The sequence below is a fragment of the Diabrotica undecimpunctata genome, chromosome 5 (genome assembly GCF_040954645.1).
Source record: "Diabrotica undecimpunctata isolate CICGRU chromosome 5, icDiaUnde3, whole genome shotgun sequence".
Taxonomy (NCBI): domain Eukaryota; kingdom Metazoa; phylum Arthropoda; class Insecta; order Coleoptera; family Chrysomelidae; genus Diabrotica; species Diabrotica undecimpunctata.
This window is the reverse complement of record NC_092807.1, coordinates 24,648,293-24,665,198: the sequence shown is the minus strand read 5'-3', so window position 1 is coordinate 24,665,198 and position 16,906 is coordinate 24,648,293. Positions and strand designations below refer to the sequence as shown.

At 33.3% G+C, this 16,906-nt stretch overlaps 2 protein-coding genes across 2 annotated transcripts in view; one reads left to right on the top strand and one right to left on the bottom strand.

The window, feature by feature from the left end:
• Positions 1-4,251: 4,251 nt before the first annotated feature.
• On the bottom strand, positions 4,252-6,426 carry LOC140440563 (V-type proton ATPase subunit G-like). The gene is made up of 3 exons (XM_072530943.1): positions 6,233-6,426; positions 5,815-6,014; positions 4,252-4,517 (listed from the first exon to the last, which is right to left on the bottom strand). The coding sequence occupies exons 1-3, from the start codon at positions 6,315-6,317 to the stop codon at positions 4,449-4,451; spliced, it is 354 nt and encodes a 117-aa protein (XP_072387044.1). The 5' UTR covers positions 6,318-6,426; the 3' UTR covers positions 4,252-4,448.
• An 835-nt stretch (positions 6,427-7,261) lies between these two features.
• Positions 7,262-16,906, top strand: part of LOC140441189 (dymeclin) — a 31,582-nt gene continuing 21,937 nt past the window's right edge. Inside the window, exons 1-3 of the mRNA XM_072531754.1 lie at positions 7,262-7,538; positions 10,266-10,412; positions 15,218-15,471. Coding sequence (XP_072387855.1) covers positions 7,399-7,538; positions 10,266-10,412; positions 15,218-15,471 — 541 coding nt within the window. The 5' untranslated portion in view covers positions 7,262-7,398. The remainder of the gene's footprint in view (positions 7,539-10,265; positions 10,413-15,217; positions 15,472-16,906) is intronic.

Genomic DNA, 16,906 nt, shown 5'->3' with positions numbered 1-16,906 from the left:
CTAATACAAAAATTGCTCCTAAAACAATAAAAAAATGCTATGAGTAAAAAAACATTTTCATACTTTGAACTTTGCTTTGTTTATAAAAAAAATAGGGCCAATCTGACAGTAGCTTGATACATATTTTTCATTTACTGTGTCCCCTATGACTCCAAAAGATATGATATTTTTTTTCACACATTTCTTTTGCTATAATGGGGTATTAGGCTACAAAATCTCATTGTTATTTTTGATTTTGTTATACAAATTCTATATACATGAGGTCTTCTTCTTGTAGTACCTATATGTGGTTAACAACTCTTTTCCTTTCTGCATGAAACATCCTGGTTAGTAACGTGGTCAGTATAGGATATCTTCAGGATTCGACAATAGAGCCACATGTCCAAAGCCTCAATTTTCTTGCAGGTAGCGTCTGTGAGAGTCCATAACTCAACTCCATAGAACAGTAGGAAAGATATAACATCGTAGTAACCTAATTTTTACGGGTACTGATAAATCATGGCATTTGAATAGCTTAGCCATTTTTTGAAATGCAGATCTTGCTTTCTCCTTCCTACATTTTATTTCTAGGGAATGGTCCCAATTTTCATTGACATTCATACCAAGGTATGTAGGTGTATGTTTTTTCTCTCTATTGGTTGACTATTCACACTGATTCTTTCCATTTGCTGTTCCTTCTTAGAGATCATCATACATTTTGTTTTCTAAATGTTCAGTGAAAGTGCATATCTCTGACTCACTTCTGTGATTCTATTCATTACCTCCTGGAGGGCTTCACGACTGTCAGCGAATACCACCGTGTCATCCGCGTATCTGATGTTTGTGATACATTCTCCGTTAATTTGAATTCCGGCATCCTCTACTGCTTCTTGAAAGATTTCCTCAGAGTATATTTTAAACAGCAAGGGAAATAGTATACATCCCTGTAGGACCCCACATTTGATTTTGATATCAGATTCTCCTTCCTCTGTACAATGATAGACAATGTTTCGATTCCAGTAAAGATTGCTAATTATTTTTAGATCACAGGTGTTTATTCTAATATTCGTTAATATCTCCATCAGCTTGTTCGTGTTTTACTGTATTGAACATTTAATGGTAATCAATGAAGCATGCATTGAAATAGTAATTGTTTGCCAAAGAGTGCATACAGTCTGTCCCAAACCCTTCTTTCAGTGCGTCACTAATTTTGACGTCATATAGGATTTTAAGAATGTCGAGAATTATTGCATGACATTTTAGTTAAATCTGACAGTTGCAGGATTGTAATCGGCTAAATGTGAAAAGATTATTTTTTTAAAATGTGAAGTAAAAACTTTAAGAATTCAAATTTTTTTTTACTTTACATATTAGAGGTCCCGTCCTGTATAAAAATTTTTATTGCGCATTATATTGGAACGGCATTTTGTCATAATTGCTATTCTATACATTCCAAAGAAAGTGCTTAATTAGCTAAGATTTATTTATGGATTTATTATAAACACTATGGAATTGGAATGTTTGTTTATTTAAAATAATGCTTCCTCCTATAGAATCTTTTAAGAGTTGACTGCGAGATAAAAAAATTTACTGGCAATTGCATAAAATAGCATCGATTGAAATCAGTCATATTCGGATAAGTAATTTTCGGAAAGTTTCTGTGGCAGTCATTAGTTTAATTTTGTGAAGATTTATCATAAAATCGTGAAAATAGTTTAAATAGTGAGTTATTCTACTAGATTGGGTGTGCAAATGAAAGAGTGTTATGAAGTTTAGGTAAAAAAACAATGGACAGTTTAAATAGTAAAGCAGTTGATTTTTGAGTTAATCTACCAGTATCGGTATGCAGATGAAATAGTGTTAATGGAGTTTAGTTAAAAAACAAGATACCGAATGTAAGTTTATGTAAATAGTTTAAATAGTGAAGCAGTCGATTTTTGAGTTAATCTACCAGTTTCGGTATGCAGATGAAATAGTGTTAATGGAGTTTAGTTAAAAAACAAGATACCGAATGTAAGTTTACCTTCTTTTTTTATGAATAACAAAAATGAATATTATATTTCAAACAATCCACAATCCGATTCAGAACCTAATTCATTAAAATCAATGATTACAGGGGATATGTGGCTGGCATCAATTATATCTTATATTTTAATAAAATGTGGTTCTAAAAAGAACCGTTTTAATACATATGAATATCTTCTAATTGAAAATAATTTAATAATTTTAATATTAGGCTTTGTTCTTTCTCGGTATATCTCGGCATATTTAAAATATTTTTATGACAATAAATACAAAATTAAATTTTCACTGTAAAATGTCTGAAAATACTAACCTGGAATGACAATTATCATTTTATCAGTTGACATTATCATAGTACTGTCACTATTGAGACCATATGTGTCAAATTATATTTATGCGCATCATTGATTGGATATCTATTTAGCGCATTCTAAACTCCAACCAATTATATATCCGTAAGTAGAATTCGCTTTAATATGCAAATACCCGTGAACGATACATAATTTTCTAAGTTCTATGTATAATAATCACAGACTTACGTTTTTTTCTGTCACTTCTAGCTTAATGCGTTAGAGAGAATTCGATCAACTATGACGCACTGAAAGAAGGGTTTGGGATGAACTGTATCTGTACTGTCATCGAATGCCATAGTCTGTGGACTAGTACGCATTTCGATGCGCATCGCCCCGCCTCGAATTTTTCCATTGGCTCTTGACCTGGAAATCCCTATTTATCGCTCGGACAGCGCATATAAATATTGGCGATTTTCAGGTCAGTCCCTCACGGGCTCTTCGAGAGCTTAGTGCTCTCGGGGCTCTGCTTCCTGCATTTATTTACCATACTCTGTGGCTGAGAATTGTTTCAACTTAACTGGGTGTTTTATTTCGACGAAAAAATTGTCATGTAAGAAATATCTTGGCTTTTTCAAGGCAAGACACCGAAGATAAATATTTTCCAAGTCCATAACCCGAAAATGGACTTAAGTAGGGGAGCTCTCGACAGTATATTCGAAGCCCTCTACAGAGCACCCGGAGACAACAGAAGGTGGTTAGACCCTTATTTGTTCCCCCGAGGTGACATGGCGCCCGACAACGTGGTTAAAATCCAAACCCACGACCCAGCTCGAATTCACAGATGGCAACACACCATTGATTTCAACATGGGTTGAAGTCAAGAGAAGAATGGGGAGAACCACGTAGTGTTAGTTAGAAAGCAATACTCTAACACTCCGACATCGAGGCCTTCTGCAGACCTGAAGCCCTAGACGTGCAGACATCTTTGACGAGCCAGGCTTATTCGAAGTTAGAAGCCCCAGATGCCGATGGAAGTCCCGGAGTAGACCCAGTCATCGCCCCCCTACAAAAGTGGTTGGACGACCACGTAGGCTTCGGCACACTGGTACTCTACGAAACCCCGTTGGATATGGCAGATGGGATCCAGACGACCGAGCAGAAGACGAGCCCGTTAGAGGAGTTGGCACACCGACCGAGGATGGACCTGTAGGAGCTTGAGGTGCCGTTATCACCACCCATCTCCCCCTGTAAGTAGTGCGGTGTTGTGTGAATTTCTTTATGAACATTTTACTTGTATTTTATGCATATTTTCTCGTGTATTTTCACATTTGTATTTTTTAATCAATAAATATTTTTTCCCAGCCACAGAGTCTCAGAGGAGGGGAGATGTCATCGAATGCCATAGTCTGTGGACTAGAACGTATTTCGATGCGCATCGCCCCGCCTCGAATTTTCCCATTGGCTCTTGACCTGGAAATCCCTATTTATCGCTCGGACAGCGCATATAAATATTGGCGATTTTCAGGTCAGTCCCTCACGGGCTTTCCGAGAGCTTAGTGCTCTCGGGGCTCTGCTTCCTGCATTTATTTACCATACTCTGTGGCTGAGAATTGTTTCAACTTAACTGGGTGTTTTATTTCGACGAAAAAATTGTCATATAAGAAATATCTTGCCTTTTTGAAGGCAAGACACTGAAGATAAATATTTTCCAAGTTCATAACCCGAAAATGGACTTAAGTAGGGGAGCTCTCGACAGTATATTCGAAGCCCTCTACAGAGCACCCGGAGACAACAGAAGGTGGTTAGACCCTTATTTGTTCCCCCGAGGTGACAGTACATCGGATACAGGTATACAAATGTTATGATTCGTCAGTAGCTTGACAGCAATGGTTTACTAATAGTTGTTTTTTTATTTCTTACCACTTCAGATTAGGAAAAGGTTTAAATTAAAAACAAATGAAAACACAATACTTTTAATATATCACTTAGTACATTTTAACATTATATAAGTATCTTCATGTAGTAACTCAAAAGTTTTGCTGTAAATAGTCTAAAACGGCTACAAAAAGAAAGGAAGTACAATAAAATGGAATGAAACATCTATAAACAGTTAAGTGATTTTAGTCCCTATTAACTACATATTGCACCTGTCAACTATTGACGGTAGTTCTTGTGGACTTCTGGCTTGATGTCATAAACCAACTTTAAGATCTCTAGAATGACCTGAAAAAAAAAAAAAAATAAATGAAAATCAACACGAAAACCTACTTCATTTAATACTACAATCAAATATATTCTATTCAATACCAAGAATAGAAGGGACAAAATTAATTGCGATAAGAGGGAAAGAACAACATTACTAAATATTTAATGTACACAATTAAAAAATTTAAAAATACTTATAGAAAAGAGAGCAACACATATTTGCTCTATACTACTAAGGCTTTTTAGAAAATAATTGGTTATGAATATTAGGGGAAAATAAGTAAAATTTGAAAAAAGATTATAGACTTTTAAGTTACTGGAAGATGTATTGCAGATGCCATATTATGATGCATTAGGAGTCACATAACTAGTAGTCTATATTGTCAAATCACCATGGGTGGACATTGTGTACAACAGCAAAACATTGTCGCCATAAAAATCTACTGAAAACATCACTGCTGTCTGTGGTAGTATGCAGGAGAATCTGAGGCAGTCAATAACATATCACAAGAACTTTGTCTTTCAGAGACCACTTTTTGTGACTTATGCATCCACCTATGCAAAATTTAACTGTCTCAGTTAAATTTTGTATGGGTGTTCATTGAAAAATCATCTTCAGGTAACCATAGGAATGTCAAATCTGTCACTATTGATCCCATTTTGTGCCACGCTGCATTTCGCCTCAGTGTATAGTGATTTTATAATACAGATTATTTTTTGAAGGATATTTTTAGCTTTATTATTACTATATTCTCATATAAAGGAGCAAATTTTGGATATTTTGGATATTTAACAAGTTTATAATCTAAATAAGTAAACAATATGCAGGTAATGTCCCTTATAAAAATAACAAAAAAAAAGAAACCACAAAATAATGAATATTCTATACACAGAACAGTTGAAAACAAAGACATCCATGAATAACAATTATACGCAGAAAATTTGCCCAAAGAAAAAGGAATCGTAAAGAGAAAATAAATGAGAAGTAACAATAGTTTTTTATATGATTATAATATAATTTGAAACTCCACTAACAGTCAGTGTGTATAGTAAGATTTATATAAGGTTTACTCCTAGTTTCACCACCTTGTTTTACTCCTTTATCTTGTTCAAGATAATTGAAGATCTAGAAAGTTTATTTTTCATATCGAATACAGGGTATTTACTAAATACCTAATTGTTATAGACAATTAATTGAGTTATTCAATATTAGATCACAAGACAACAAAAATCAATACAATAACCTTGACTACTCCCATTCAATCATGTGACCACAACAATTATTGTAAAAAATATAAACTAATATCAAACTTACTGGTTCCTTTTGGTTCAAAATAGCTTTATTCATTTCTTCAATCCTCCTCTTGGTGTCTAGCTCAATTTTTGCTGCTACATCTTCTCTGGAGCCCATATGTTTAGCCTCAAATTCACGGAATTGGCGTTCACGTTCTTTACGGTACTTTTCAATTTCATCTTGAGCTTCTTCCTTAGCCTGCTTTAGCCTCCTTGCTTTGCCTAAAGTAAACAAATGTTAATTGGGGCCACAATAAAAATTAGTAAATAAAGTTAAGGTATAAATAATTTAGAAGCAATATATAAATCGATGTAAATTTCCCAACCAGTTTCTGTAAATAAATATCTAATTTCACCTTAGACTAATAAAAAAAACTAACTTCATGTCTCGTGACTGTTACCACCCAAAATTCATGTTTTTTAAATACTATTTTACTTACGTTTTCGGGCCTCTGTAACTTTATCTGCTGCACGTTTCTCAGCTGTTAACAGTTGTTGAACACCTTGGCTTTGATGACTAGCCATCCTGTGGATTATTTAATAATATAATAAGTTTAAACAGGAGCAAAGAATGATATGAACAGAGACTGATAATTGAAGACGAACGACGAACCTCCAATTCCAATCAGTCATATGATCAAAAGTCAATGTTCATTGTTCAGCGCTACCAATATCATTGAAGTAAATTTTCCCATATTAGAATAAAACAGTGATAATGGGATATCACTGGAATAAAACTACGAAATTTAAGTATGAAAAATAAATATGGGACGTTATGTGTTTTTATTAATTTATATTGTTTTTATTAATTTTTCCATAAATAATAGTAAATTATGAACGACTCTAATTCCTTTGATTTGTAATGACACATTTTTCACACAATTTTAACATCTGAACGGTATGTCCGCTACATCGGACATATTTTACAAAAACATTTAAAAATGATAAACCATAATTATAAAAACAATTTTTACATCATAAAAAATTATTTGCTGTAAAAGACATACTATAGAATAGCATATACCTATATACCTAAATAGAAAAAAGAAACAATAAACAATTATTGTTTACTATTTTGTGCTCATCACAAACAGAGTATAAAAGTGCAAATATTTAGTTTCATTTGCCTTATTTTTATTCTATTTTTCTATGGATGATTGTTGGAAAATTATATTTATCATTATATTATTCTTTTATACTGACTGTTTTCACGATCACATTTTATATAAATTACATTAGCTTTATCATATTTCAACTATACAGTATTTTGGTTTTTTTATTTTTCAAAACTTTTCAATCTCTGCGTACTCTTAAATTTATGCAGTTTTTATAAAATGTATACTAATAAAATGGAAAGTAATTTGGTAATATTCAAAAAGTGTAAAACAAATATACCTTGAAAATGACAGTATTTGGTAATTTTTTATTTGAACGTTTGGTATGCGTGCTATTTTAATTTTTATTACAAAATTTAGAAACGTCAAAACTTGATACGTGTACAGGTTATAATGTTTAGAATATGTGTATTTCTCCCAAAATATTTATCTAGTCCTTCTTGTGAAACCATTTTAATTAAACAAACTATATGTGAAATTTAGTAGCAGTAATGGGCAAGGCTATAAGTAAAAATTTAGAGTTGTCAACAAACGAATATTGTGTTAGGTTCGTAGGAACAGAACCCATATCAAAAAATGATCCTTTTTGGAACAGATTTTTGGCTTATAACTTAATTCCTCCAACGTCATTGTAAGTATAGTGTAATTAAAAGAATTTAAATTTTATTGATATAGCTTTCTTTTCGATATGTTGGTATATAAATAAATCTTATATACTAATAAACAGTATTGAAAAGGGACCATTAGTATTAAAAATGAGATCAGGCGATGTTAATTGCAAATAATAATTAATACTAAAGTAGTCCATGAATTCTTATCTGTAATGACTTGGAAAAATTATTTAATAAATATGATTTCATTTATATAAATGTTCAACACCTTTTTAAAGTGCTCTCGCACTTTCATGGGATCATAGGGCCGCATGAAGCCACTCAGGTCTCACCATTTATGGAAAAAAAAGTATTACAGCCTATGGGACCCTTTTATTTGTGTGTATGGTGACACTCAAGGTGTTAAGTTACTCATTTTAAATTGATATTTTTCTAATGTCCATTGTGAGTTTTCAAATTTTCAGTGTGTCTTAGTTTTATATCTTAACTATGATCATGATGAGGATTAAAGTACATAGATTTAATCTAATCAATGCCATTATGATAGTGATGATATTTATGTAATGCACATAATTACAAATACAAAAAACATTAGGGATATTGATAAACTAATTCAATCTTGTCTGTATTGTAAGTTATTAAAAGATGGAATTTTATATTAGTACCAAAGTATGAGCATTTATATTCTTTAATTAGGTAAACTTCAATAGAATGTGAAAATGTAGGCTCTAATGGACGATTTTCACATTTGGTCCCATTGAAGATAGCTATAATTAAGCTGTCAATTAAAGTTCATAGAACGAAATGTTGGTTCTTGATTGTGTTGCCATGTTTTTTTAATAAATCGGGAAATAGCATGTGATTTATAATTAATAAAAATCCAATAGAACGTTAACAAACTAACAGTAAAAAAGAAATTCTTTCAAAAAATAATAAGAATAGTATTCAGGTACTTTCCCCAGATATCTGGTGACCATCTGTAACAATCTGGCAACTAGCGGTTTGAGGATTGCCAAATCTATTAGCTTATTATCAAAGGCAAATGCCAAAAAAATGTTGTAATAATAACTGCAATTTATATGAGAAGAAACAAGTATTTATTCGTTCATGTTGTATAGAAAAAAATAAAAAAATTGCATAATTCATATAATAATATAATAAAAATGTATTTTTGAAAGCTTCTGTATTTGTAATTGAAGCCTACAACATATACATTATAGAGACATGACAACACAGTCAAACGTCAAAAATTTGTTTTGTGAATTTAATTCACAGCTCCTTTGTAGCTATCTTCAATGGGACCAAATGTGAAAATCGTCCTACACTTGTCTGTATTGTAAGTTATTAAAAGATGGAATTTTATATTAGTACCAAAGTATGAGCATTTATATTCTTTAATTAGGTAAACTCCAATAGAATGTGAAAATGTAGGCTCTAATATAGGTAGCTATAATTTCACTAGTAGTATAACTAAATATGATAATATGGACTACATACACTGTAGAAACAAGGATAGATAGAATGCAGGAAGATAAAATTAAAATTTAGAAACTAGAGGACAAGATGTGGACTAAAAATAGCCAAGAAAATAATATAAATATTTTTAGATTGTATTTCTAAGTTATATTCTGAATGTTTTCAATAATATGCCACCAAACCAAAGTATTTTTTGTTCAAAAAGTCCTCGCACCATAATAAAATAAGCATTCCAGTTCAAATAAGATAGGCAGTTTCCTCTTATATCATAATAAATTAGATAAGTTTTCATAATGTATTTATAGTAAAAAATGTTAGTCTAACCCTAATATGACTATGATTTAGATGATTTTGTGAGATGTACAAACTTTGAAACAAACATTAAAAACTTTTATAATTACCCAATTCCCATTAGTTAATTGGAGTTCTTGTTTTATCATGACATATCAATAAATAAGTGATTTAATAAATGAATAATAAATAAACAGATAATATAATATAAATAATAATGACAGCAATAATACATTCTTTCTACAAGAAACCATCCAACATCTTACCGGGTGTTGCCAGGCATTTGTCGGTACTGATTATAAAGAATGCAATGACTCAGTAGGACAGATTATCCACCAAGAACTAGCTGACAAACTGGGACTTCTCCAAACCGACCATCTTCCTTATTATCAATACATCCCTGACATAATTCTTGTAAATGACAACTAAAAGCTATACTGGGACTGCACTGTGCTCACAGACCAAAAATTTTTGGGAGATACTACAGCAAACCAAGTTACCTATGGCTCGATAACACAGAAACAGTCCCACCAGAGCTCAATAGATACTGTAGGTATCTGGGATAAGTGAATGTTAAACTTAGAGGGAGTGTGAGCCATATGGCTAAATCAGAGTTGTCAACAAACGAATATTGTGTTAGGTTTGTAGGAATAGAACCCATATCAAAAAACCGGATAACTGATAACATGGAAAGAGTTCCTCCAGAGCTCAATCCTTTTAATACCTTAGGTATCTGGGATGAGTTAATGTTCCTCTTAGAGGGAGTGTGAGCCATATGGCTAAATCTGGATACATTTTTTTATTATTATTTTTTGTTTTTTAAATACTGACTTTTAAAAAATTATACAGTTATTGATCAAACTGCAAATTAATTTGCCTCTCGCTTATACTATAATATTCTACTGAAAGGATCATATTCAAAGAAATATACTCATTTGTTTTATAATTTACTTTTTTACTCATTAGTGTTCGAATTTTAGAAATGACCAGTTGTCTTTAGAAACAAGAATTGAACCTCTTCTGCAAGCTCTAGTCAAGAACAATCCAACCTCTGGGAATTTTAGTACCCTTATTCAAATATTTCTAGAAAGGTCTACTGAATTGTTGTCATCTACATCAACACAAGCGTAAGTAATATATTTAGAGATAATTTATATTGTTATGTACCACATTGCATACAGGGTGGTTCATTTAGAGTGTACATAAGATTAATCTCTCAAAATAATATTAATCTGCATAACTGCAGCTGATCTACATATCTAAAATACTTAAGGCTTGCTAATACTCTCTGTAAAATCAGAAGTCATATTGTTATTTTTAATGGATTCCTCTTTATATTATTGTATTATTAGATTCTGAGTAGAATTTTGGACATGTTTTGTATACTTACTTTTACTTTTTCGTGTCTGGATCCGACTACAGTTTTTCTGCCCAATATCGGGCTACGTCTACACCCTTTGTATTTGCGAGCCATAAATCATCGAGGGTGCACTGTGATGGGCAAAGTCTGCATACTCTCAGGTTCTGTTTTACAGGGGCAACACCTGTGCGTATGCGATTCAGTGTCCGCCAGGTTCTCCAGTCCAGGTTCATTCCATTAGGTCGTTCTGGATGTAGGGGGAACAGTTCGGGTGGTTCGACGCTGACATTTCTCATAAACCTTTTCCTTGATTTAAGTCGGCTGATTCCTGGTGGTTCGTCAAACCCGGATAATTGGTGCCTTTCATCGAAAGTTTGCCTGAACTTCTCCACATATTGTGAGGCGCATCTACGGTCATCTGGTGATGAGAATCCAGCTACCCGGTACAGTAGGGGTAGGGGGGTAGGCTTCATACAACCGGTAATTATTCTGCATGTTTCATTTAACGCCGTGGTGACTTGTTGGGCGTGTCTAGATCTACCCCAGACGGGACAAGCATATTCCCCTGTTGAGAAACATAAGTCCTCAGCTGTTGTCTTCAAGACCTGGGGGTTTGCACCCCACTTGCTCCCTACAAGTTTCCGGAGAAGGTTGTTTCTCGTAGAAACCTTTTGTCTTGTGTTCTGGCAGTGGAATTTATACGTTAGTGACCAGTCTAGTACTACTCCAAGATATTTGGGCTTATCAATATGTTTCAAGCGTTGTCCCTCCCAAGAAACATTCAGCTTTACATGCGCTAGTTGGTTGTTGAGATGGAATGCACATACTTGGGTTGTAGTAGGGTTTGGCTTTAATGAGTTTTGTTTGTAGTAAGTTGACATCATGTTTAAAGCCTCTTCCATTGTCGACTCTACTTGTGTGAGTGTTTTCCCCTTTACGGCTATACCAAGGTCATCAGCGTAGACAAAACTCTCAGTCTGAGGGTGCATTGGTTGGTCGTTGGTGTAGATGTTAAATAAGGACGGCGCCAGAACGCTTCCTTGAGGTAGGCCATTTTTTTGGGTTCTCCATCTGCTCTTCCTTCCATTTAGCAAAACGTAGAAACGTCTATTACACAACAGTGATCTAATGATATTTACCAGGTCGTAGTCAAGCACAGTGTTATAGATCTTAGTTAGCAGGGTTCTGTGGTTTATCGTATCATAGGCCGCTGTGAGGTCTATCAAGGCTACTCCCACTATGTCTTTCTGCTCAAATCCCTCCTCTATGTATTCTGTTAGGTTCAGCACTTGGCCTGTGCATGATTTACCTGGTCTGAAGCCTGCTTGTTGTGGGATTAATTTTGCATCTAATTTTTCCTGGATGCGGTTTAAAATGAGACGTTCATACAATTTATACAAATGGCATAGCAGGGATATCGGACGGTAGCTACTCGGTAGTTCAGGGTCTTTCCCAGGTTTCAGAAGGGCTACTACTTTTGATTTACGCCACAGTTTTGGAATCTGGTAGGTAGAGCGACAGATGTTAAATAGATCGAGCACCCATTGTCTCGCTTTTTGCCCGAGGTGTTTTATCTGCTCTGTTAGGATTTCGTCCACTCCAGGTGATTTTCCATTTTTTATACAGTCAATACCATTTTTGAGCTCTTCGATGGTAAATGAGTTTCGCAAGAGAGTTGTTTCCTGGTCTTGAGTTCTTATAATCTTTGGCGTTTTGCAACGATTGTTTGTTTTGCCATTCAGAAGCAGTTGGTGGGCTATCTGATTTGGTGTTATTGTACATAGCTCTTTCATCTCTGTGGGATCACCATTAAGTTTTTTGATCATATTCCAAGCCTGCTTACTACTGTGCGTCATATCCATTTTACTTAAAGTCTCGCTCCACCGTTGTTGTCTGGAGGCACTTAGTGTTTGCTGTAGTCTCTCCCCTATCTCTGCCGTAACTTCGCTAAATGGGTCTTTACTATATTCTTCGGTGTACTTTGTCATAATGTCTTTTGCTTCATCGTTCAGACCAGATATGTAATGTTGTTGACATCCTCTGGGTATGTGTTTACATGAGATTCGTTTTACAAGTTTGATAAACGCGTCATAGTTTTTGGGGATCGGGACTATATTTTTCACTTGTGTTTCCAATTCATCAGCAAATTTTGCCCAGTTCGCTTTTTTAAAATTAAACCTTCGTTTGAAAGGAATTTTGGGAGCTTTTATAGCGCTGTAAACAGTTATTCCCACGGGCCTATGTTGCGTCTTCGGTATAGGCTTATATACCTTCCTAACGCAACGGTCCTCTAAAGACATGCTGATGAAGGTGAGATCAGGGTTGTAACCTTTCTTCCATATTTTGCTCTGGAACGAATAGGGCAGTTTTGGGTCATGTAGAAGTGCCAGGTTGTTTTGTTCAGCCCACGATTCCACAAGATCTCCATTCTTATCAGTTGAAGCGTAGCCCCAATGGACATTATGACTATTAAAATCACCCAGAATGAATCTGGTTTTTTGAGAAGCGAAATTTTTTGGAGGGGAGAAAACAAAGTCTCTCTGGGGTGGTTTATACACAGATGTCACTGTGCAGGCTCCTATTTCGACGGTTAGTATTTCAATGTCGTTGTAGCATGTTTTTTCAGCTGATGTTACATCAATATCTCTTCTCACGAAGATGGCGCTTCCATGTTTTGCACTTGAATGTTCAATGATAAGCTGCATTCCCTCAACGCTAGGTCTATGTGCTGATATGTCACGGTGAGTCTCTTGTATACATAATATATCACACTTGTGGATTTTACACAGTTCAGACAAAATTTCCTGTTTGTTACAAGTAATACCCTCAATGTTTATGGTCATCATTGTCAGTGTAGGCTCTGAGAAGAGCCGTTGATTCTCGTTACTTTGTTCGGATCCAGTGGTGGAAGGATTGGCCGCCCGAGGGGCGTTTCCAGGGAGCGCCAGTGACATATTGTTCTTATAATATCACTTGCGTGGAGGCTCCTTCCGTGCTCCCCCGATATTTTGTATAAAATATTATATATCAATAATTTTGACAGACTCACAAAATGTTCAACATTAATAATACAACTACTTGCAAGCATAATATCTTGAAAACACATAAAAATGGAGAGTAAGTAAGAATGTATTTTTTTTTATTTCAAGCTTCATTAAATCAATAATTTTGAATTTGAATTTTATTTTTTTATAGATTATTACAATAAGAAATTGATTGTTTTTCAAAATGACATTGTTTTATTTATTTTCAAACTCAGAAACAAACAATTGTCCAAAATTATTTAACTTACGATTCATTTAGATGCAAAATTTTTAAAAAGTGGCTGTTGAAGCATCTTTGTATTATATGGAGCAGGATCTAAGTTGGTATTCTTCAGCAATTCGAAAAATTGACAAAAGACATATTCTGGAAGCTATTTAAGTATCGTCTACATGATTTGAAAGAAAATATCCATACTTTAAACAGTGTTTTGTGAGTTTCTCTTTTGCTGTTGCAAGAAGATGAAGTTTAAAACCATAAACAAAAAGCTGAATTTTCAAAAAACTGTTTTTTTTAATAAATATGATACTTCTAATGTTAATCCTCGTGCTACTAAAGACAATGCATATTTTTGCATTACATGGTTTTCATCTAAAACAAATATGTAAATGGAGGAATTTGTTTTGACTTCCTGAATGAGAAAGTAATAATGTATACATTAGAAAATCTACCTTTACCAGAAATATGAGATATTTGTATTAGCACTATGGGCAGTCATGGGAAAAAATCTAATTCCAACCCCAACAAGGAAAATTTTTGACTTACATACATAAATTTACACTAGATTATTGTTCAATAATATGACTAATTTAAAATACTAAATATGAGAAACAACTCAGCACAGCACAGCTTGAAATTTGTGTTCAGTGTTGGAGAGATGGATGGAGAGATCCAGTGCATTTTATTCATCACTTGCCAGTTTAAATTGCCATGGGGAGTCATCAGATCACATTTGATGTAGGTTGTAACAGACCTGGTTCATAATATTTCTGAGAACCTGTCTCATGGGTCAGTATAAAGATCTGGATCAGTCATCAAGTTTCCTATAGATAACCCTAACCATATCAATTTTTTATATGGGGTTTATAAAAATATATCTTTTGATGCAGTTAAAATAAGAATTCATGACATCCAAATAGAGCTGAATCATTTTCAATTAAAACAACAAGAGCAAAAGCATTATTAAGTTTGACAGTTTACCAAATGTTCATGTTTTTAACATAATCTTCATGCTTTTGGAGTTTAAATAAGCAGTAATGAAGGGAATAAATTACACAAAACTGTATAAATTTGTTGTAATAAATTTTTTATGTAAATGAACCGTAACTTATACAATTCTTCAATAAATTTATTACTATATGCCACTGGTTTTCAACCATTTCCAAAAATAAAACTTAAACTGTGGATAAAGAATAATAATGAACAAATGACTTATTGACTATATTACTTTTATTATAAATAACATGCATTATAGGTGAACTACCATGTATATGTTATATAGAAAAAAAAAAACATAAACATTTGTTTTAGAAATCTCTTTAACTGGCAACTGTACAACATTTTATTCCTGATAAGATGCATACTGAAATTTTTGACAGAAATTCTAAGGGAAGACGAACTAATGAAGCATATAGAATTCAAAGGCAGTGGAAACACAATGGAAGCATTCATAGGTGCTTTAGTTGGTATAATAGTTGATGTACCTATAGAGGATTCCACATATCTAATACACTTAGAGTCTGCAACTTGTCTTTTAATTTGTCTTTCTATTCAGTATCATTCCGGTAAGTAAATTATAATACATTTTGAGATTTTTAATAGGTTGATACAAAAATAACCCTTTGTTTCAGTTTTCCTTTTAGGATGCATAATATATTTATAGGGTGATTGGTTAGTGTGAGGAAGCTCAGTAAATTTGTTATAGTAAAAGATATAAAAAAAGTTATTTACAAAAATTGCAGAGAAATTTAAAAGAAAGCTATTTTTAAGTGTAATTTATTACTTTTTATATAGATTAAATCAAAAACAAATTTAGTTTCTGTCTGTAATTTTATATTATTAGATTTTAATTTACATAATTTTTCTTTATTACTGTCGTTAATTTTATTTACATAAGCTCTTATTAACACATTAAAATATTTATTTATAAAAGTCTTGTAACTATTTGTACATATGTGGTTGCGTTAGATGTTCATGATTATCTGAAAGAGTAGGCTTATCTGAATCTTCGTAGGCTACACAGGCTTCATGATTGTCCGAATGAGTAGGATTATCGTATGTTCGAGAGAGGCTGCAATAATTTCAATTTGAGAATCAACAATGTCTCGAGAAACTTCACTAAGCAGAGGTGTTTCAATTATTACTGGTATATCATTAATATCAATAGTAGTAGTGCCTTCTGACTCATTACGGAAGTCATGAGTCACAACTAAAAACAAAAACAAAATAAGTAAAAGCTTCCTCCTCCTATTGAGTGGTCAGTTTATTCTTATAAGTCGTATGTTCTTACCTTGTTCCAAAACATATGTTCATCACATATTGGGAGTTCTAAATAAGTTCAACGGAGTACTAAATATTAACAATACTGAAAGTATTACTTACCTAAACCAGCAACTGTGTATGTTACAGCAAGGTCGACTAATTTATGGCCCCGTGAACATATTTCTGTAAAATTATAATCAACAGTATATTGATATTTTTATTTTACAAACAAAACAAAAAAATCTTAATGAATTACCTATGCTTATGCATAAAAATGATAATTAAAATTTATAGGTTAACTATTACCTTTGAGCGAATGACTGTATGCCAGTCTGTATGCTAATACCTCGTCAGTCACAAAGCCGAAATAAAATAGTGAATTCGGTGTCATGTTTGGGTTACGAGATTTTTAAAAAAGTCGGTTATGGGTTATCGCTTTTCATACTTTCAATAATGGGGATAGGAGCTATTAGAAAACCCATTTAATAATCTAAGTAATGAAATATGCCTTACAAGGTTTTTTGTACCAATCTGCAAAAAAACGCATTTTCCGCTTTTTGTGGGTTACGAGGTAGAACGACACAGACGAAATATAAAAGGAAACTTTTTTTTCGTTGTGTAAACTGTGGTAGATGTCATAATGTATTAAACTTTTATTGTGATGCAAGATGTATCTGCTCTGTGTTTATTTCTTGGACTAGCAACTATGCATGTGGAACCTGTAACTTTGTAATAATC